The following is a 24,141-nucleotide window of genomic DNA, read 5'->3' on the forward strand; positions in this document are numbered from 1 at the left end:
ATAGGTTGCTACCATAGCGTGGAAAGGTTGGGTGATTGACAAGGATATGAGTTGTGGAAATTGAGCCATAACCAGAATTTCCTAGATAGGAGGAGTGGGGTTAAACCCTTATTATAGGTACACTTCGAGTGAATAGGTTCTGTGAGCCTAATATCGAAAAAAGCTACCATGTATATCATACAAAAAAAAGCATAAACTCACTAGTTACATTCCATTTGTCACCAGAGAAGTATATAATACAATAAATGAGTTACTGCAATTTCGTTGGCGATAAATATCGAATATTCTTCTCCCGATTTGTATTTCGTTTTCTATAATAATGAGGAATTCAGCTTGCAATCACTATAATTAGGTGTGATATTCATCTTCAATATGTAGATAACCATTTCTCGTTATCGTTGTTCATTTTCATACAAAAGTTACCATTTGACATTTCATTACATAGCAACTCTGAACGTTCAAACGTTTTTGTTGTTTCCAGGTTAACAAACATAAAACACTATAACAATAACAGAATTCCTTCAGAATTACAAGCTAAATATATGATATTAGACATCTAACGTGCGTTCAAAAAAATTTGTCGTCAAGTAGGCTATGGCATTTGGAACGTCGGTATTTCGTGTCTAAACGTAATCCTTAGCTTTTGCAATTTTCCAATTGAACTGTCAAGTTAGAAGCATTTTGGATGGTTGTTGAATTAAAATCATCGATGCGGTTCATGACAGGATTTTATCAGACCGTCGAATTGGGCTAAAACGGAAGCACTGAATATTTCATATGAACGCGTTCATCATATAGTTCAAGTCAATTTGGACATGAGAAAAATTGCTGCATTATGGATCTCCAAATATTTGAATGTTGACCAAAAGTGTACAAGGGTAGAAGCAGCGCGTTCGACCTGTGCTCTATTTGAAAACGATATAGACTTCTTAAACCGAATTGTTACTATGGATGAGACTTGGGTACACTTCTACGAACCAGAAACACAGCAACATTCGATGGAATGACAATACTCTGGTTCTCCAAGACCTAAGGAGTTTCGTGTCCAAAAATCTGCTGAAAAAGTTCTTGCTTCAGTTTTTTGGGATTGCCATGGAGTAATAATGATTGATTTTTTGAATAAGGGTTAGAACAATAACCGGAGATTACTATTCGATATTACTGACCACTCTACGGGAAAAAATTTAAAGTAAAAGACGCGGAAAGCTGTACAAAGGTGTTTTGTTTTTGCAGGACAACGCCCCTGCACACAAATCTCATGTTGCCATGAAAAATTCGTGATTTAGGGTTGATATTACTATAGAACACCCCCCTTATTCACCAGATTTGGCTCCATCCGACTATCATCACTTTCCTCTACTGGAAAAAAGTTTAAAAGGTCGTAAATTTTCTTCCAACGAGGAGGTAATAAAAGCTGTGGAGGTCTGGTTTGCAGAGCAAGAAGAAACATATTTTTTGAAAGGTCTAGAGACGTTGCAGGTTCGCTGTAATAAATGAATCCAATAAAGAGGAGGATATGTTGAGTAATAAAATATTTTGATATTGAAATTTTGTTTGGTTCTATAGTAGGCTACGAATTTTTCAATATATCCTCGTACGCTTATCGATTCAAAGAACAGCTCATTCACAAACTTACCCCTATTCAAATTGTCCCAAATCGGGGGTTGCAAATTAGGCGAGAACGATCACAACCCGCAACGACAACGCGGGAGTTTAAACGGTTTCAGAGACGCTGGCGTCGACGACGTCGAAATTGATAATCCTTTAGTCAACAACGAAAGCCGTGGTGACATGATTGCCACTTAATTTCGTTTATAATGGATAGTCTTTGACTTGGATTATCGTGTGAACAAGCCAACAAATTTGAATACTGGCGATTAGCCTATAGACGGTCTGTCGCCTCTTTTTGACTCATTAACGTCCATAATTTTTGATTAGCGGAGATTTAGAATGTATCGAGTGTTGGGTTAAGTATAACTTTGATATGGAGTCATTTCTTATTCCTGTTCATCAACACAGTTCGACTGGTACTAGTTCTACTAGTCTATCTATCCTTGGTAGAGTCCAAAAGGGATTTGGAAACCACAACCACTTTGAATTCATAGGCAATCATGGTATTTAGAGGTCGACGAAAAAATGTAAAATGCACCTCGGTAAAAAACTGTTATAAACAAATAAATACTATTAGGTAATAGTAGGTACGAGGATATATATTGAAAAATTCTTAGCCTACTATAGAACCAAACAAAATTTCAATGTCAAAATATTTTATTACTCAACATATTCTAATCTTAATTGAATACATTCAATACAGCGAACCTGCAACGTCTCTAGACCTTTCAGAAAAAAATGTTTCTTCTTGCTCTGCAAACCAGACCTCCACAGCTTTTATAACCTCCTCGTTGGAAGAAAATTTACGACCTTTAATCCCTTTTTTCAGTTGAGGAAAGAAATGATAGTCGGATGGAGCCAAATCTGGTGAATACGACGGGTGTACTAGTAATTCAAATCCTAAATTACGAATTTTTTGCATGGCAACATGAGATTCGTGTGCAGGAGCGTTGTCCTGCAAAAACAAAACACCTTTGGATAGCTTTCCGCGTTTTTCCTCTTCAATTTTTTTCCATAGAGTGGTCAGTAATGTCGAATAGAGATCTCCGGTTATTGTTCTACCCTTATCCAAAAAATCAATCATGATTACTCCATGGCGATCCCAAAAAACTGAAGCAAAAACTTTTCCAGCAGATTTTTTGACACGAAACTTCTTAGGTCTTGGAGAACCACAGTTTCGACATTCCATCGATTGTTGCTTTGTTTCTGGATCGTAGAAATGTACCCAAGTCTCATCCATAGTAACAATTCGGAAGTCAGCATTATTTTCAAATGGAGCACAGATCGATCGCGATGCTTCTACCCTTGCACGCTTTTGGTCAACATTCAAACATTTGGGGATCCATTTTGCAGCAATTTTTCTCATGTCCAAATTGACGTGAACTATATGATGAACCCGTTCGTATAAAATATTCAGTGCTTCAGATATCCGTTTTAGCCCAATTCGACGGTCTGATAAAATCATGTCATGTACTGCATCGATATTTTCTGGGACTGACACAGAAACTGGCCTTCCCGATCGGTCATCATCTTCAATGGAAAATTTACCTCTTTTGAAGCTTGCAGTCCAATTTTCCACGGTTGCATACGAAGAACATTGATCACCAATGGTATTAAGCATATCTTCGTAAATCTGCTTACCTCTTAACCCTTTTAAATACAGGTACTTGATGATGGCTCGATACTCCAATTTTTCGATTTTCACAATTTCGGTGGACATCTTCTTTCATTTATTTTATTGCGTAACTCTGGTTTACTTTTTTGACCTCAAACTTCACACTGACACTTCTAATGAGTTATTGTTCTGTAATAAATAGGAATATTGAAGAGATATATATGCTGGTAGAATATTGGGCTGGGAAATTCTTTCTCAGGCTCTCAACGTTCAAGATAATTGAAAATAAAGGTTTTGATGACAAGCGTATGAATGATATTTTTCCAGTAAGAAGATAAGTGTCGAAGAAGTAGAGTTTCATGTCGGACTTGAGGCTGATTTTAAGTTAAAAGGAAAACGGTTTAGTTTAGATAATAACTCGCCAATAAGAGCTTATATATCAATTCAATATTCGAAGATAATTGATTCGGCGTTGTAAGAATTAGCAGGCTCTTGAGTTTTAACCGGCTAATTCAATTAGTTCAGAAAAATGCAAGGTTAGCGCGTCGTAGAATAATTCTGGATACACCCACGAGAGGTGGAGAGGAAATTTAGGTTTTTGGTCTAAGAAGGGGAATGATAAAAAGGAACCAAAAAAGGGAAGGGAGTCAGTGGGAAGTTGGTCGAAGAAAATATACGTCGGGAAGACGGAAGTAGAATCCGGGATTCTAATAGGGTAGATTTGGAAGTCCGAGAGTAGATTCGGCAGTTCGAGAAATATAGAAGTATTTTTCGGAGTTAGGTCTCAAAAAGGGAGACGGGTACAAGCTATTCGGGGAATAGTGTAAGGGAATTAGTACTGTGGTTAAAGTCAGTTCAGGGCGTAACATTGTTTTTATTTGTGGTATAGATCGGATATAGGATTTTGGGAATTTCGTATAGAGTCGAAACGAAGAGTGTTAATCGTTGACGACGGAAAAGTGCGGGAAGTGCGGTTGAGTGTAAAGAATTCGCCGTACTGTGCGAGGAAAGTCTGGTGATCGAAAAGTTCACCAGCAACCCCAGGCGAACGACGGTCGCTGGTCGCAGAAAAAGGTAGAAGGTTCCAATTTTTGTTTGTCCAGAGTCCTGAAAGCTCCTCTGAAATTCATCTGATTTTTGGTCATATTCTTATTGTTGTTGTGCGATTGAGAAAAGAGAATTTTTAATCCAAGATTTTGTTGATGAAATTTTAATGATTATTGCTTTGCACACTTTGCATGTGTGAAAGAGATTGAGATTTTATTGTGGTCGTTATCGACCAAATACGTGCCTGTATTCAAATTTCTGCAATAGATTTATACGTTGAATTTAACAGATTTTCATTTAAATTTTCTCCCCAGAAAATAGAGAAAAACATCAAAGACCTGTCCTTCGCGCGACGGGCCGAATCCACCATTTTTTTGCCTTTAAAGGGGCCTTCAATTTTGTGTTTTAACATCTTAAAAATAACCACCCCTTGTTCAGTGGAAAGCCGCTCTTCCATTGATTCCAGATAAGGGGTGTTTTATTTCAGTTCGTTGCTACGGTAACGCAATATTTTTTTTATGCATGGAACTGGTCTAGGCTCACTAGATATCAATACATCTTCGTATATTTGCAGAATGTATAATTCAAGTGTATCTATTGGATTTTGATAACAAAATACACCTTAGTATAAAGTGAAATATAATTCCCATCACGGATACAGATCTAGGGGACATTACATCTACCTAAGGCCACAAAGATCTTCAAGTGATATAATCCCCCCAGCTTATTGCTTCTTTTTCCTGGTACCCTGAAACCAGCTTTTGGAATTTTTCCAACAATAGACAGTATCATGACTTAACAGGTGGTTTCAAATTCCATGTTTGGTAAATATCCTTTTGTTGTGGTTAAATACTCGAGACGTTTGAGTGAATGAAACGATTATAGTATTTCCGTAAACATTCGAACTAGGTGTCATATCACAAAGAACACCCACAGGTAAAGCGCATTATTAGCATTAGGAGACGTCAAATTGACTGACAGAAGTCAGCTCTGATTTTGGGACTGGAGAAACGTTCACTGTAGGTTAAAAGATACGTCTCGAAATGAATTTTAATCATCTGTGTGATGTTTGATACATTTTCTAATTGTTGAAACATTTATCCAATGTGTGTATTTAGGATACTGATAAAAAACTATACAGAAATCTTTCAATTTTGTTCATTTTTTTGATACCTTGGAAGTATCTTTGTGCAGATATTCGAACGTAGAACATTTGGCAAGGTTTTCCATTGATTCTTTTAACTCTCGCTTATTTTTCTAGTTTTTTATCATATTTATTAATCATGGTGGTTTTATTATTTTTTTTATTCAATTTTCTTCATTCGATTTGAGTACTTTCTCATATGTCTGATGATATGAAAAATTAAAGCTTGTTGACTAAATTATTGAGTATTATTTATATTTTATTCATTTATTTTCATTCAAATTCTGAATATATTTTTTTTCATTCTAGTTTCAGTAGGTAGCATAATGAATTAAATCGATGAAAAAATATTTGACGAATCAAAAAAGCAATTAAAAAAGTTATCTATTTCCATGAATGATTTTTATTGACGAATCGAATCGAATTAATATAGATGGATCACTTTGTGGATCAATATAACTCTACACCTGCAGGTACCAAAAATCATACGTGAATCTCAATCTCGGCTGCACTGTCACCAGTCAATTAAAAGAATAGGTAACAGAATCGAGTCTACCTCTTATAATTGGACGGTCATGTCATCTGACACTGTCACTGGAGAGTATATTAATAACTTGGGAGTCAAGGAGTATCGATTCGATCAGATTTTCTGGAGTGTCGGACGTCCACCTTATTTTTACGAGGGTATGCCAAAAATTTCAAGATAAGATAGCGAAATGAAAACAGTTTTTGTGCTCATATACGAGAATATCCCAAATTAATGAATGATCAGAAGAAGTTTATAAAGAAGAACCTAAAAGAGCCACTTGATGTTGGATTTTCATCCCAACTTAATGAAGATCTCGTTCAGTTTTTGTGCTCACCCCGTATTGAACCTATCCAAATGACTATAAGTACTGGTTTATAAATTATCATATTGCCCTAACGACTTGCATGTATTTTCCGTGAGATAAACCTCGGTTTGTCACCTTTTTATGAATTTACAATGTGGTTTGGACAGTTCCCAAGATACGATCTGGTTCGTCCAAAACAAATGAAGTTGCTGGACACTGGACAGAGTTTTTTCAATACTCCCACCTTAACTTTCTCATCTCACTTTCATGTTTGAGGGATCGTATAAGTTCAGTTCAAGCAGAAAATTGGTATAGTAGTTTCGTGAGATACTCATTCATATAATATCTGCTATCTGCTATAAAACGAATGTATTGAATCTCCTCATTGCCTTTGGCTCAGAAACGGAAATCGCCTAGATATACTAATATAAATGAATAGATGCGAAAAAATTTGAGGGGTGATTCTTTGACCAATAATTTCAGTATGGGTTTTTCATATTCATATGAAATTTTTTCTGAGCAGCTTCTGCTTAAAGACGCCACCTAGAAGGCAATTTTTTTTTTCCTCAGAAAACTGACAAAACTTGAATTGACAGACATTGGCAGTGAAAAGGAAATAAAAAATTTGTTTGGTGGTGTTTCCCTATAATGAGAGCATAACATCGTCCTACTATGTGAATTTAAGTGCCTATACTACTCACGTACTCATGCTGGACCTGTTGAAGAATAATTTTTTTCTCAAAAACCGATTCTTTCAGCCAAAAATTAAAAGGGACCTTTCTTGTTGAAAATTAATAAGGATATTAAAAATAAATTCAATGGTTCATCTAATACGAATAAAGAAAAAGGTAAAAAGGTTCCTTCAGAAACAATTTTTGGGGGTGGCTTTTCCCCCTTCTACCCTTAGAGCAACACCACCAAAATTTTGTTTGACTGCCCTCTCGCTCACATAGAATGTTTACTCAATTTAATTTCGGTCATATGCCTAGTTTCTAAAAAAAATTGCTTTTCTTCTTCAGGGTAGCAGAGGCTCTGAAACAAAAAATGTATATGAAAACCCATTCCATTTTTTCCAAACTATTCATTCACACCCTGTATACAGGAAATAGTCTTTATATATCAGGAAACCGAGGTATGAAATGTGGGAGAATTGAGATTAAATGTGATTGTGAAATTGTCCGTTCTCTAAATTGTATTATTGCTATAATCTTTTCATTCCTGGGCACGACGGTACGTACAGGGTGGGCAAAATTCGTTGTCTACTAAGTGGTTATCGAGAACTATAGCAGCTAGAAGAAAACGGATGACGAGATGACGAGCTCTTTTTTGGAGGAACAAAGAATGGTGAAAACCGCAGCCTTCTACGATACTTCGGTTTTGGGTTGACAATTTCTAAAAGTTCTTTAACATTTTTGTCTTTAAAGTCACAAATCTGAAACTATAGGCACTTTTTTACGTAGAATCCACTGACGAGCTCAAAATATTTTTTCATTTGGAATCATGAGGTGAACTTTCATTTTTTTAAATGCAAACTTTCATTGAATTTGATATTTTCGAATTTAGAGAAAATCTTTTTTCAGTAGATTCTACGTATGAAAGTGCCTAAGAAGGTTCAAGTTTCAGATCTGTAACTTCAAAGACAAAAAAGTTATGAGAACTTTTCGGAATCGTCAAAATCTCAATTTTTGTTAATAACTCGAATTCTAAAAATGATAGTGACAAATTTGAAGCAGTTCTATTAGTGACTATTGATGCTGATGTAAGAAAAGCTATTATGAAGTTCTTGTTATATGTTATCGTTTGTATTGTTATTGCCCAATTGTTGTTCATAGTGTAAGGATAATGTTTTATAAAAATAGGTAGGCTATATACCTACTTAGAGTCTAGAGAGATGTGAACTTAGACGGACATGGAAGGAGACGTATAATGAGAAAAACCTACATTAATATTTTTCAGAGTTTGTTTCTTCAGAGGGAGTTGGAATTTATCAGAATATAGGTCTTTTCAACTTTTAAAGTGGAGCGATATCCAAGAAATGTAGCACAAGACAATTAGTTACTGAGATCCAATTAATTGTTAAAAATAAACATGTCAGAGCCGAAACCCATAACCATTGAGTAATTTCCTCGAACAGTCATAGTTTACGAGGAGAGATACTTGATTTTTACTAAGAATTCTTCATCAAACACTCGCCTCGTCCATTTTCAGCTCAAAATTCGAAAATTATGATCTTCAGGGCAAAATGATAACGCTTTCTTCTACCAAGGCTAACCAATTGTATAGTATTGGTAATCCCTCAGTTGTGTTAGAAGCTCTGGAAACGGTTGCTTTCTGAAAGCCATTAGTTATTAATCTCCTCATGATTTTACAGAAAATCGAAACGAGTTCGATTCTCTTTAATTCTGAGAAAAAAATTAAAAAATAAAAAAAAACAAAAAAAAATAAAAAAAAATAAAAAAATAAGAAAAGGAAGAAAAAAGAGAAAAAAGTTCGTCAGTCTAACAGAAAACTGGTATTCATTTCATTTCACTGTCATCTCACATATCTATCTCTTGAAATTGACCTGCATATAATATTGACATATAATAAGACTTGAGGATAACGAAAAAAATGTGACCAACGTGACAATCTATCCTCTGACTCCAAAATTCACTCTACGAATATTACCAAGTCCGATAACGTCACCGTCCCAGTCGAAACGAGTGACATTCAACATTTTTCCTCGATAACAACGGAAGAATTCCTGGCATCAGACAACACCCCGGGCGTCCTGGTGAACCAGCTCTTACGTCGAACTCGCTGTCTACCCCGTTTACGGGCCGTTCCCCGGGGAGTCACCTCTTTGACGTGAACATCCTCACGACCACGAAACTAGCAACAGAAGTTCGTGTCACTTGTCATCCCATCTCATTTCTGCCATTCAGCGACTCGCAAACGGGCATCATAATTTGACACGTCTCACTTCGACGTTCGTGGTTTTTGAGATGCGAGGTATTCATTGCTTTATTTGGTTTGTTCTTCTTCTTCTCGTTCATATAGAAACTTTCGTTTTGATCGTTTTAGGCGATTGTGTGGTAGGTAATGCATGAATCGAAAAAGAATCATAATGGACAGAGAAATGGAATGTAAAATGAAGGAAATGTTCGAAAACATGGAGAAATATTGACTGTGGATGGAATAGGCTCTGCGAAAAGATAAAATAGACTAGATACTTAAAAAAATTTAAGAAAAAATTGTTCTGGATACATCTGTCTTCCATTAATATACAATACAACTTACTTATCTAAACTATATATACTTATATACTATCTTTTATAATTTACATGTTTTTATCAAAACAATAAATACATATTAGCCCAAATAATATAAGATCATCAACAAAATACCTGATCGATAGCTGATTTTCCAATCATTCGAATCAATTCATTATTCAAAGATGCAAAATACTATTCTGTTTTCTGAATTAAAAACAGCGAAATTCTGCTACCAATTACCCACCAAAAATTGACAAATTACATAAACGAGTCAGGCATGCATTATGACCGATTAGGGTTGTTAACAAAATAGAGACCTCATATATGGAACATCGAACAAGTCGCCCCATAATTTGACACGATTCGGAAAAATATGAATTTCTGTATACGTATCCAAAAACGAGTTCACACTATCCAGGCTGCAAATAATCCAATTCAAATCGATTTTTAATATTAAATTTCGATATACCGGGTACACAGCAGCCCCTTCTATGAAAATTCCTATGTATATCATTACAATTTCATTATCATGGCGCTCATTTGACAGTGATGTATAGGTGTGAGAAATTATATATATATGAATTAATTGAGCTGCTCTAACTGAATGATCTCCTCATATTTTATGCATCGGCGGTATTTTTAACACCTCTGGAACTTTGTGTTTGCTCTGTTGAGTAATAATGCACATTTACATATTGGCAATTTTTATCGACAACTTCCTATCATTGACTCATTCAGGTATGTAAATTTCTCTCCTTCAATTTGATCGCATATACGATATTATCATGAAAATTCAATAGAACGGTTTCACCAATGATGGGAAGAATCAATTGGCCGATTTTTTATGATATTCAAGTAAAATGAGAGCTCAATAAAGATAGAAGGGAACCTAGGTATACATGATGAAGTTAAATCCTTCAATTGATGATTTCAGTATCATATCTCATATTGGATTTAGCTGGGATGTTCGTACATCATTTTTCTTGAAGATTTCGCCTATAAACTAATGAAGATATGACTCTTTTCAAGTGTAGTGTTATTTATGATAATTCCAAGTATTTGTTCATATGACCCATTGTCATCTACATGTACAGTGTACAAGGTTACAGGGTATCCCAAATTGGTTGGTTTTGGCTGTTTCTGGTACTTCCAGACTAGATTTGAAGGAGCCTAGGGCTCGATTTTCGTGAAAAGTCCACTAAGTGAAAACCGTTTCACTATCGACGATGTATTGATATCTAGTTAGCCTAGACCAGTTCCATGCATAAAAAAATTATTGCGTTACCATAGCAACGAACAATAACTCATTAGAAGTGTCAGTGTGAAGTTTGAGGTCAAAAAGTGAACCAGAGATACGCAATAAATTAAAAGAAAGAAGATGTCCAGCGGAATTGTGAAAATCGAAAAATTGGAGTATCGAGCCATCCTCAAGTACCTGTGTTCAAAGGGTTAAGAGGCAAGCAGATTTACGGAGATATGCTCAATACCCTTGTTGATCAATGTCCTTCGTATGCGACCGTGAAAAATTAGACTGCAAGCTTCAAAAGAGGTAAATTTTCCATTGAAGATGATGACCCATCGGTAAGGCCAGTTTCTGTGTCAATCCCCGAAAATCTCGATGCAGTTCATGACAGGATTTTATCAGACCGTCGAATTGGGCTGAAACGGATATCAGAAGCGCTGAATGTTTCATACGAACGCGGTCCTCATATAGTTCACGTCAATTTGGGCATGAGAAAAATTGCTGCAAAATGGATCCCCAAATGTTTGAATGTTGACCAAAAGCGTGCAAGTGTAGAAGCATCGCGTTGGATCTGTGGTCGATTTGAAAACGATGTAGACTTCTTAAAGCGAATTGTTACTATGGATGAGACTTGAGTACACTTCTACTATCCAGAAACAAAGCAACAATCGATAGAATGGCGACACTCTGGTTCTCCAAGACCTAAGAAGTTTCGTTTCCAAAAATCTGCTAGAAAAGTTCTTGCTTCAGTTTTTTTTTAATTGCCATGGAGTAATCCTGATTGATTTTTTGGACAAAAGTAGAACAATAACAGGAGATTACTATTCGACATTACTGACTACTCTACGGGAAAAAATTAAAGAGAAAAGACGCGGAAAGCTATCCAAAGGTTTTTTGTTTTTGCAGGACAACGCCCCTGCACACACATCTCATTTTGATATGGAATTTTTTCTTCAATCTTATATCAAATTAGCTTTTCAATCAGTCTTTGACTGTATAAGATCAATTACTAGTAGAATTGCTCTTCGAGAACTGGAGAGTAATATTTTTTCGGATATCGAAATATGATTTTATTTCGGATTAAGTTTCAAAATAGTTTTCTTTCAAACATATAGCTTATATTACAATTATAAAGATATATAACATACAACTTATATCCACAAACACCTTATAGCACTCCTCTGCACTCCTGGAACCGCCACTGATAGGTACCTATACTCTGTTATCTAATATTTCTGAAATAAATTGATGGAAGCTCTCTGATCCCTATATCAAGTGCTGAACAACGTATTTCTTGACAGTGAGATTAAATTCCTTCTTTTAGAAGTGTCTTCTCTCGTAGACATTTCAGTAGATAATTCATAAAAAAAATTTCGGCTGTTATTTCATGTGCACAGTTGTTCAAATCACCCCCAGTCCTGCCGCCTCCCTTGAATCAATTACAGCCCAAGTTTCGAGTAATCCCAACAACGCTGGCAACGGAATTCTTCTTTTCCCCGAAAAATTAGTCCCTAAATTGAGCCTTCGCTGCTGCCGGGGTTCTGTCCTCATACACGTCACAGATATCCGCGCAAAAGGAGAGCGGGCGAGGAGACCGTGCGAGAGCTCTAATGGGTAGTGACGTCGTTTGATGGATCGGCAGGCCGATCCGCCGATGCAGTTGTGGCCCCCTCGTGACGCCAGAAACCCGCTGCCAACGGGAAAAATCGAGGATCGGTAAGCTGTGTAATGAAGAAGTTACGCGAATTCTCACGTTTCCAGAACACAATGATCTTCGGATGTTGAGAGCAAACATCGATGTACGGGGTGGGCTGATTAAGGCGGTGTTTACGGCAACTGCGTTGGTCGAATAATATGCCGAGTGTTCACTAGAGATTCCAGAAAAAAACAGTTCACAAATGGGAATTTCATTTGTTGGCTGAATCATCTATACCTTCAATGGAATCATGAATTTCATGTTCCCCTCAATTTGAATAAATATCGAGCAGAATTTCCAAAAGCAATTTTAATATAATTCATAAAAAGTTCTCAAGTTCAGCACAATTACGAGGATGTATTGAAAAATTGTTAGCCTACTATAGAACCAAACAAAATTTCAATGTCAAAATATTTTATTACTCAACGTATTCTCGTCTTAATTGCGGATACATTTATTACAGCGAACCTGCAACGTCTGTTGACTTTTAAAAAAATATGTTTATTCTTGCTCTGCAAACCAGATCACCACAGCTTTCATTACCTCCTCGTTGGGCAAGAAAATTTACGACCTTTTGAACTCTTTTTCAGTTGAGGAAAGAGCTGATAGTCGGATGGAGCCAAATCTGGTGAATAAGGGGGGTGTTCTAGAAATTCAAACCCTAAATCACGATTTTTTTCCATGAGATTTGTGTGCAGGGGCGTTGTCCTGCAGAAACAAAACACCTTTGGATAGCTTTCCGCGTCTCTCTCTTCAATTTTTTCCCGTGGAGTGGCCAGTAATGTCGAATAGTAATCTCCGGTTGTTTTTCAACCCTTATCCAAAAAATCAATCATGATTACTCCATGGCAATCCCAAAAATCTGAAGCAAGATCTTTTCCAGCAGATTTTTGGACACCAAACTTCTTAGGTCTCGGAGAACCAAAGTGTCGTCATTCCATCGATTGTTGCATTGTTTCTGGATCGTAGAAATGCACCCAAGTATCATCCATAGTAACAATTCGGTTTAAGAAGTCTACATTGTTTTCAGACCGAGCACAGATCGAACGAGAGGGTTCTACCCTTGCACGCTTTTGGTCAACATTCAAACATTTGGGGCATCCATTTTGCAGCAATTTTTCTCGTGTCCAACTTGACGTGAACTATATAATGAACGCGTTCGTATGAAATATTCAGTGCTTAAGATATTCGTTTTAGCCCAATTCGACGGTCTGACATAAAATCATTTCATGAACTGCATCGATATTTTCGGAGACTGACTCAGAAAATTGCCTTCCCGATCGGTCATCACCTTAAATGGAAAATTTACCTCTTTTGAAGCTTGCAGTCCAACTTTTCACGGTCTCATACGAAGGACATTGATCACCAAGGGTATTGAGCATATCCCCGTAAATCTGCTTACCTCTTAACCCTTTTAAATACAAGTACTTGATGATGGTTCGATACTCCAATTATTCGATTTTCACAATTTTGGTGGACATCTTCTTTCCTTTAATTTATTACGTGACTCTGGTTTACTTTTTTGACCTCAAACTTCACACTGACACTTCTAACGAGTTATTGTTCGTTGCTATGGTAACGCAATATTTTTTTTATGCATGAAACTGGTCTAGGCTAACTAGATATCAATATGTACATCCTCGTAAGATGACTTTGCTGGGATATATTCCCAAAAAGATGGTTTCGGTTGAAAAATCGTCAAAACCGAACGTTTGCACTGAGCTCAATATCGAGATTTGGTACTAGAAGAGTTGTTCTTTCAGAATATGTATCACATTTAGATCTACGAAGATTATCCTAAAAAGTACGGATGTCGAAATTTGACCTTTGAAAGATTCCAAATAGATGGGTTCACTTAAAAATTCTTCAAGAGCTTGGTGAAATTTCAAGATTCATAATCAGAAGAGTTGCTCTCCATTTCTTCTTATTAGTTGTTTAGATGATGGATTAGGGATCCAGGTGATATCCAAGCAATAATAGTAACTGATGTGACAATCATTCAAATATTTTACTCCATAAAACATTCAATGTTAGTTTCTAGCGAAAAAAAATGTGTAAATACTCTATTTCATTATCAACTCTGCTTCTACCCTATGGAGAAAAAATTGTATGAGCTGAATAGCGAAATAAATTCTCCTCTTCAACAGGATTATACAGATTATACCCCTCGTGCCACTATTCGTTGGGCACAAGAGCGCAAATTCCATTTTCAGCGAATAAACTGGATTCTGGAAAAATCGTTGTGTGTGTGTGTCCTAATTCGGCTCTTGTCAAGTCTTAGCAGAAGGTTTTAGGATCGCGTAGGCCCCAATGTTCCGATCCATCATTCCTTGTCAGGGCCGGCTACTTTCGTCTGCCCATTCTGCCCCCCTTTTCACCCCTCTCGCCACCCCACCGTCACAGCGGCTTTTCCCTCCGTTGTATTTCATACAATGTCAATTATTTCTATTATTCAATCTTGGAGATTTTCGGGACGGCGGGCAGCAAATGTGGCTGGTGGTGGAGCGTCCCAACTGGGATGAGGGCGGGGTTATGACAATATGTGAATATTTTGATGACTCAATACCTACAATATAGTCTTTTAGATCTACATCATCGTGGAGATGATTGATGGACATTTAACATTATAATTGATTTTTCTGAATCATTTTTTTCAGCAATTAAATCCACCAAATCTCGGAATCAAGCATGCTTTTGATCAAAAGATTGTTTATGAAAAAATGGGAAAATCAATGCCGTATAATAGTGACGTCAGCGGACAAAGAGCGTCTGCGGACAAAAAATGCTTTCCTTCAAGAATTATCTTCTTTTAGTTTAGAAGTGAGTACATAAAATGGTCGTACCAAAAAAATATTATTGGAAATACAGGATGAACAGGTTTGTCCTAACAACTGAAGAGATCGTTCCTTCTATATCGGTTTATGCGAATAGCATTAATATAAGCCGACAAAATCGTCAAGTCGTTCGAAAAGGGTGTGTTGAAAATCTCTAAACTAATAAACCTATCGGCATCGCTATATGAGCTTTGCCCGTCTAACTAGACAATTTCCAAATCGACCCATTAAAGAGAAGCCCTATTAATCAACTCCAAGGGACAAGTGACAAGATGAACGTGACTGAAAATGCTTGTCGGCAGTAAAAGACATATATGGAAGGGTAAAGACGATTCGATACCTTTGTACAATTGACACTCATATCTCTCAGATGGTGGAAGATGAATTGGCACCAGTGGGACTGGCAGATATCAATTGGTTTCTGCCACGTGAAGAAATAAATAATATGACCCATTTTTGAGGGAATTTCGGATTTTTAACTATTTTACCAGCAGGAAATTTCAGTAAGCTACAAACTGTATATTAATTCCTTGAAAGAACAACAAGAGTCAACGATCTAGAGATTGGTTACACGAAAATTTGGTGCCATTTCAGATTTGAGATTTGATACAACCTGTACCTATATATCTGTTCAGTTTTGCATTCAAATCAAAATTTGGATCCGCCAATCGTAGATGACGGCAATTATTTGTTTCACTACACAGGGCGGCCTGTCTTGTCCACTATACATATAGAGGAATTTATAATATGATAGGTGAATTCCTCCATCGAAAAAAGCGAAGTCACTTCAACATGGTCTGTGAGACTCACATTTGTCCGGCATCACACACTTTCCGACAATACGACCGTTGTCAATTATACGTCATGCCGATCGTAAGATAAGTCAATTACTTTTCGACTCTTGCATGCCGGTTACATATTTAAAATTTCGTTTGGCGTATTGTTTTAGCTGTTTCAGTTTTATTTTGTCTGTGAGCCAATGTTTATAGCTCAGAATTATGAAAATTCGAAGTGCTTATCATAATATTTTTTCATAAAAATCGGCTTTTGATGTCACTGATGCCCTGTTCAACAATTAAGAGGCTTTTTTTGTGGCTTTTTTTTGAGTTATGCAAAAAATTTGTTATACATGTTTCATGACGTGAAAAACTGAGATATATTTCAATTTTTTAACTGATTTTGTTTCAGAGACTGGAAATGAAAACCGTAAAGAGTTTCAAAAGATGCAGAGTCCTCCTCAAATAAATGTAAAACTATAAATAGGGCTGATTTAGAGTAGAGATCCATCAGAGACATTTCCCGCTTTATACTGTTGATTGCAGTGAATTCTCTAATTTGTATGTATTGATATCTGGTTAGCCTAGATCAGTTCTATGCATAAAAAAATATTGCGTTACCATAGCAACGAACAATAACTCATTAGAAGTGTCAGTGTGAAGTTTGAGGTCAAAAAAGTAAACCAGAGTCACGTAATGAATTAAAAGAAAGAAGATGTCCACCGAAATTGTGAAAATAGAAAAATTGGAGTATTGAGCCATCATCAAGTACCTGTATTTAAAAGCGTTAAGAGGTAAGCAGATTTACGAAGATATGCTTAATTACCTTTGGTGATCCTTCGTATGCGACCGTGAAAAATTGGACTGCAAGCCTAAAAAGAGGTAAATTTTCCATTGCATGAAGATGGTGACCGATCGGAAAAGCCAGTTTGTTAGTCCCCGAAAATATCGATGCAGTTAATGACATGATTTTATCAGACCGTCGAATTGTGCTAGAACGGATACCTATATGAAGCGCCGAATATTTCATATGAACGCGTTCATCTTATAGTTCACGTCAATTTGGACATGAGAAAAATTCTTGCAAAATGGATTCCCAAATGTTTGAATGTTGATCAAAAGCGTGCAAGGGTAGAAGCATCGTGTTCGATCTGTCCTCGATTTGAAAACAATGTAGACTTCTTAAACCGAATTGTTACTATGGATGGGACTTGGGTACATTTCTACGATCCAGAAACAAAGCAACAATCGATGGAATGGCGAAACTCTGGTTCTCCAAGACCTAAGAAGTTTCGTATCCAAAGATCAGCTGGAAAAGTTCGTGCTTCAGTTTTTGGGATTGCCATGGAGTAATCATGATTGATTTTTTGGATAAGGGTAGAATAATAACCGGAGATTACTATTCCACATTACTGACCACTCTACGGGAAAAAATTGAAGAGAAAAGGCGCGGAAAGCTATCCAAAGGTGTTTTGTTCTTGCAGGACAACGCCCCTGCACACAAATCTCATGTTGCCATGCAAAAGATTCGTGATTTAGGGTTTGAATGACTTGAACACCAGATTTGGCTCGAACCTACTCGAATGAATTCTCTTTATTATGGTTGGATTGGATTTTCATCAAAATTGGAGTTAAGTGAAGACAAACATATAAACAAAGAACAAGAACAAAGAAACTAAAAAAAGCAGAACTTTATATGTATAATATTTTAGTGTTTTACTTCAGCAAAATCTTCTGTTGATTTTGGTAGTGGAATTGAAACGAATTTCGAAAGGCAGGTTTAAAAAAAAAACCTTTTTTTCGATCGTTTCTGGCGAACAAAAAGTTGTGCTTCATTCCCCGGACAATGGCGTATAGTAAGAAATGCAATAGCTGCTGCCGAGTGGTGTGATAACCCCGGCTTTTTCGATCTAAAAATGGCCCTTGTCAAGGAGGGCGACAAGAAACGTTCGATAAAAGCTTTCAGAATTTGTTGAGCCTGAAAAGCCGGAGCCACTCAGTCATTGGGCTGTCGAAGGATCAATGGGCACAATCACTAAAATGGAAATGTCGAATGCAACGGCTCTATTTCCACATCCTGGAGGACAGCTGGCCCCCATTTTCTGCTTATATAGCGGGGACCGGTCTACTGAAAATTCGGAATAACAAACATTCTAGCGTGGGGTTAGACAATTTGTTGAATAGACCGATTTGGCGTTGTTTTCTTCGATAATTTCTCTTTTTCCGCGGCATGCTTAGTAGGTAGTTTGTGGTAACAAGTTTTGCCACTGATGATGCCTTTAAATTTCTGCTATACAGGGTGAGTCTTTTACTCCTACAAATTTTTTAACAGATTCTTGAGGTCAAAAGAAACACTTTTTTTTACCATTTTTTTCAAATCAGCTCTGAATGAATATTTGAACTTTTTGTAAAATAAAAGTATTCCTCATATTTCCTCGTATAATGCGCCGTTTTCGAGTAATTTTATGTTCAAAAATGAAAAATATTTGTGAAATTAAAAAGATTGGGCATTTTGACTGCATGCAACTCTTTTAAAAGAGGTCCACAGATGTGTAGTCATTGTATAAAGTTGTTTTTATACAATAGTGTAGTGTCACAGATTTAGCTTGTTATTTCTATCAGGGTTGAGTCAGAAAAAATTGTATAGATAAAAAGTGTTTTTTTTTTCAACTTTAGAAACTAGTGTTAAAGTATTTGTACGAGTACTATGGGGACTATTTATTTTATATTTTTTCGCTTCTTGACACGATCCTCAAAAAATTATGCCAACAGTCTATAAGAGTTGTATAAATATTGAGAAAAAATTTGTTTAATTGCCCTCCGAAACATTCGAAGGATATTCACCCTCCGCCCTTAGAGCTTTTCTGGTTTTTTGTGTGGCCAATCATTCAATAGCTTACTAGAAAGAAACCTCCAATTATTTTAACAGACTCCTGTTTTATGTAGATCCATGTAAGCTCACAACAGATTTCTCCCTTCTTCTTCATGGATAAGGGTAGCTACATTAACCACAACTCAGATTTCAGAGGGAGCCACTTTATGGAATATGCATTTTGATCATAGAGGTTCCTCTACCTCCATGATATTGATGGCTTTCAAGGAGATCTATAAAATCTGTCTGGATGAAAACATCAGTGAGAGTTTCGGGAGAATTAGGGTCTTCAAACGCTAGATGGCAGCCACTTCCACTTTCTCGGATGGTAATCTCTGAGTTTCTTGGCAATAGATGGCAGCAGCTATGGTGGAATGAAAATTATGTTGAACATGCATACAGGGTGACCCAGGGGTGTGTAACTTGGTTTATATCCAAGCTATCGCCTTTCCAGGTGTATCTTTGAGTATTCAATCTCAATATGGCTGTTCGCCTTTATATATCTATATACTGGTGGACATGAATAGTGAGCAAAAATTTAAGGGTTGATTCCTTGACCTTATATACCTATTAGAATCGAATCAACTATCAAAACTTTGAAGGTAAAATATGAGTGAGGACTACCCTTGCTCGACAAGGGATCGCCCTGCGTTTTTTTTGCAATATTGCATTTACACCCTGACCCTGTGTATATATTTATATGATTATTATCATCTCATTACTTCCACAGCTTCCAGAGCTTTGAAGGTAATGAAAAACAAAATTATTTCCTATGTTCCATACATATATGATAATGATTTCAGTGTTCTCTTTTGGATTGCATGTCTACTTTGACATCAACAATTTCAAACAAGATTTTATCGTCTTGAAATCAGCATGGTAAAGGCGTCATGTAATTTTTAAATGTCAGATAATAAGTCCACAGATTTGACACGATCCAATTTGCATTGAAAATGAATTACCTCACGTATCACTTGAGGCCCTAAGAAATAAACTGAATTAATTTTACCAGAATATACTGTGTTCCGAGAGGTGTTAGTGAAAGGGTTATTTTAAATTATAGTTTCCCAAGTTGTGATTAGGAATTAACGAATGCCAACAACATACATGCTAAAGAATACAATAATTTCATTTCAGGAAAAGAATTTTCTCATTTACAGATTTGAATATTAATATTTGGATCAAGGTAACCTTCATCGGCATTTTAAATGATTTTATATCGAAACGAAATTTGAACTGAATCAACAACAACACGTACCTATTCAAAGATGATTTTGAGCTGCAGCCTTTGAGTATTAATGAATTCTCAAATGCTGCAGAAATCATTGCAAATGAATCATAACCCACTTCGTTATGCATGGCAGCAAATTGAATAAATTGGATAAAATAAAGGCTGAAAATATCAACATTTTTGAGATAAATTTGTTCTGGCTTTATTCTTGTTGTTAATGATTCATATTTTGGCGTTTATATTATTTTAATTGTACTAAATGATAATATAATAATGATTCGTTTATGTTTGATTAATTCTTGTATCCTGAGGAGGGTGGAAAGTATATTGCTGAAACGTCGTCTCATATCATAAATGTGGAAGTCCACGTGTTTGCTAGTTTGTTTGTTTTCCTTCCAAACAGATGTTCTATTCCTATGGGAATTTCACTGTGGTGGAGAGAATTAGGTTTTTGTGTAACATCACAGCCTTCTTAAATTGAGATAAAGACGGCTATGGTAACATTCATTACGAATGACGAGAAATATCTAAATATGTAGTGCATGAAGCTGTTGTTTAGAGCTTTTATTGCCGACGTAACTTACCTATAAGAGATGGAGGAAAATGATCAAGATCAAGTACAATTTTGTAGAGCTCAGAAATGGGGACGGTATAACCTACATGTAAATTCCACGATAACCTCTTTTAACATTTTTAAATCAATTCAAAGTATTGTCCCATTTGAAGAGGGTTTTTGACTGGCATGGAATGAATTAATATCGAAAGGAATGTGTGAATCTGCGATAAGTATCTGTGACCCTTTGATGAATAATGCTCTTCACAGAATATTTTTCTTACGGAAATTTGGCGAGATAACACAGGTTAAAGAAATACGAATTTAGGCAAGAAACGTTACGGCTACTTCGAGGAGAGGTTATGTAGAAGGGGCCCGATCATTTTGATTTGAATTAGGATCGTAATAAGAGACAGATAACTGATAAAGTTTTTTTTTTCAGAAAGGTTGCGCGAATATTTGGTTTTAGTTTGTTTTTAGTTTTATTAATCGTGAGGGTTTTCATTACATTACTTGCTTATTAATTTTTCCATTCTGATTATTATTATTTCTGTTCGATTTCCTATCTCAGAGTGAGGTTTATTGATATTTTGCCCATTTTCTTTCTCGTATTATTCTAATAATGTATGTAGTGTGTCTCAACTAGCATTTTACTATGAAATATTGAGCGAGCGAAGCAGTTGGTTTGAGCTAGTCAATATAAAAACGTTGATAAGAATGGTTGGTAGCGATCACAGGATGGGGTGCTTTAAATCGATTGAACTTCTAGAATAACATTGTTGGTCCTGGTATTTATAAAAGAGCGAAATGCGAGGGCCGTAGGCCCGAGCAACGGACGAGAGACGAATCGTGAGGGCCTCAGGCACGAGCAACGGACGAAAGGCGAGTCGGGAGGGCCGCAAGTCCGAGCAACGGACGAAAGGCGAATCGTGAGGGCCACAGGCACGAGCAACGGACGAAAGGCGAGTCGGGAGGGCCGCAGGCCCGAGCAACGGTCAGAAGGCGAATCGTGAGGGCCGCAGGCACGAGCAACGGACGAAAGGCGAGTCGGGAGGGCCGCAAGTCCGAGCAACGGACGAAAGGCGAATCGTGAGGGCCACAGGCACGAGCAACGGACGAAAGGCGAATCGTGAGGGCCGCAGGCACGAGCAACGGACGAAAGGCCAATCGTAAGGGCCTCAGGAACGAGCAACGGACGAAAGGCGAGTCGGGAAGGCCGCAAGCCCGAGCAACGGACGAAAGGCGAGTCGGGAGGGCCGCAGGCCCGAGCAACGGTCAAAAGGCGAATCGTGAGGGCCGCAGGCCCGAGCAACGGATGAAAGGCGAGTCGGGAGGGCCGCAGGCCCGAGCAACGGTCAAAAGGCGAATCGTGAGGGCCGCAGGCACGAGCAACGGACGAAAGGCCAATCGTAAGGGCCTCAGGAACGAGCAACGGACGAAAGGCGAGTCGGGAAGGCCGCAAGCCCGAGCAACGGACGAAAGGCGAGTCGGGAGGGCCGCAGGCCCGAGCAACGGTCAAAAGGCGAATCGTGAGGGCCGCAGGCCCGAGCAACGGATGAAAGGCGAATCGTAAGGGCCTCAGGTACGAGCAACGGACGAAAGGCGAATCGTGAGGGCCGCAAGCCCGAGCAACGGACGAAAGACGAGTCGAGAGGGCCGCAGGCCCGAGCAACGGTCAAAAGGCGAATCGTGAGGGCCGCAAGCCCGAGCAACGGACGAAAGGCGAGTCGGGAGGGCCGCAGGCCCGAGCAACGGTCAAAAGGCGAATCGCGAGGGCCGCAGGCACGAGCAACGGACGAAAGGCCAATCGTAAGGGCCTCAGGAACGAGCAACGGACGAAAGGCGAGTCGGGAAGGCCGCAAGCCCGAGTAACGGACGAAAGGCGAGTCGGGAGGGCCGCAGGCCCGAGCAACGGTCAAAAGGCGAATCGTGAGGGCCGCAGGCCCAAGCAACGGATGAAAGGCGAATCGTAAGGGCCTCAGGTACGAGCAACGGACGAAAGGCGAGTCGGGAGGGCCGCAAGCCCGAGCAAGGGACGAAAGGAGAGTCGGGAGGGCCGCAAGCCCGAGCAACGGACGAAAGACGAGTCGAGAGGGCCGCAGGCCCGAGCAACGGTCAAAAGGCGAATCGTGAGGGCCGCAGGCCCGAGCAACGGTCAAAAGGCGAATCGTGAGGACCGTAGGCACGAGCAACGGACAAAAGGCGAATCAGACTGTAAAGTTGAATCTACCAACAAGGTAGGCTATACTAGTTCATATCTAAGAACAAAATTAGCTTATAGCTGCCAAACCTTCACCGAAATGCCGAAATCACCGAATCGTTTTCGACGCTTTAATTGCTTCCCATCCATTTTTTCCCATCGACGCACATTCGCAGCCCCGAAAGCAAGAAAAACTTTGATTAAATTTCCGCACAGGGCGCTCCGAGAGGCGTATACGTATTGGCGGAGAAATTGGGGCTCATTGAACTGATGCGATATATACATAGTGCAAATCATAGAACGACGTTATATTGGAAATAAGGTGTCTGACAGTGATGGATTACCCGGCGCTCCGCTGAGTGAGTCATCCGAAACGGAGCGGCGGCTCGGCCCCCGTCCCCGCCGCCCCCTTGCGGCAGCGCGACGCTCCTCTTTTATCCCGGAGTGCTGTGGCGGACGCGTCAGCTGATCGCTGATAAGCCCAGGATGGAGAGGAAGCGGGGTTTTCTCTCAGAAATATCGAATTTTGCGTATTTACATTTTAGAATATCTATACGGCTATCGGGACTTAGGGGGTGTATCGATTCGACGGTGGAATATGAATGGGGATGGAGAAAGTTTGAGCGTTTAGGATGGGGATTGGGTGTCGTTCACCTGAGACGATAAACTCTTTTACTACTCTAATTTTTGGAAAATTTATAGTACGTTTTGCGTTATCGCCTTCTTCATCAAACAATTTACAAGTTCACAAGAACTTCGAAGTTCTCAATTACAGTTCCAAAAATATGAGTGCTAATTCACAAGTACCTGGAAGTTCTCACGTAGATACAAGTACTCAAGTACCAGTTCTAAAGTGAAAGTTGTTTAAAATCACGAGTGATTTCATAAGTACAAGTTAAGTTGACAAGTACGAGTTAATTAGACAAGTACAAGTTCACAAGGAGGAAGTAAAAAACCACAATTGTGTTCACGAGTACAAATTAACAAGAACCAGTAACAGTGCTCAATAACAACACTCACAAGTACAGGTTAACATGTATGTACAAATTGGCAAGCATAAGCTCACAAGTACAAATTCACAATTACATATTCAGAATTACGATTTCACAAATATAAGTCCACAAATACAAGTGCACCAGTGCTAATTCGCAAGTACCTGGAAGTGATTTCACAAGTACAAGTTAAGTTGACAAGTACGAGTTAATTAGACAAGTACGAGTTGATTAGACAAG

The 24,141-nt window shown here is 38.2% G+C and overlaps 1 protein-coding gene across 1 annotated transcript; it reads left to right on the forward strand.

The window, feature by feature from the left end:
- The first annotated feature begins 20,759 nt into the window (after positions 1 to 20,759).
- LOC123318384 (micronuclear linker histone polyprotein-like) lies at positions 20,760 to 23,230 on the forward strand. The gene is made up of 6 exons (XM_044904993.1): positions 20,760 to 20,818; positions 21,479 to 21,671; positions 21,812 to 22,278; positions 22,352 to 22,638; positions 22,684 to 22,946; positions 23,126 to 23,230. The coding sequence occupies exons 1-6, from the start codon at positions 20,760 to 20,762 to the stop codon at positions 23,228 to 23,230; spliced, it is 1,374 nt and encodes a 457-aa protein (XP_044760928.1).
- Positions 23,231 to 24,141: the final 911 nt, after the last annotated feature.

The sequence above is a fragment of the Coccinella septempunctata genome, chromosome 8 (assembly GCF_907165205.1).
Source record: "Coccinella septempunctata chromosome 8, icCocSept1.1, whole genome shotgun sequence".
In the NCBI taxonomy this organism is placed as follows: Eukaryota; Metazoa; Arthropoda; class Insecta; order Coleoptera; family Coccinellidae; genus Coccinella; species Coccinella septempunctata.

What these genes read in the sequence shown, in the direction of transcription:
- LOC123318384 (XM_044904993.1), top strand. Translation starts at nt 20,760, where the DNA reads ATGATCAAGATCAAGTACAATTTTGTAGAGCTCAGAAATGGGGACGGT. An exon ending in CAACGGATGAAAGGCGAATC is followed by an intron (nt 22,279 to 22,351) that starts GTAAGGGCCTCA and finishes AACGGACGAAAG; the next exon opens with ACGAGTCGAGAGGGCCGCAG. An exon ending in CAACGGTCAAAAGGCGAATC is followed by an intron (nt 22,639 to 22,683) that starts GTGAGGGCCGCA and finishes GCGAATCGTAAG; the next exon opens with GGCCTCAGGTACGAGCAACG.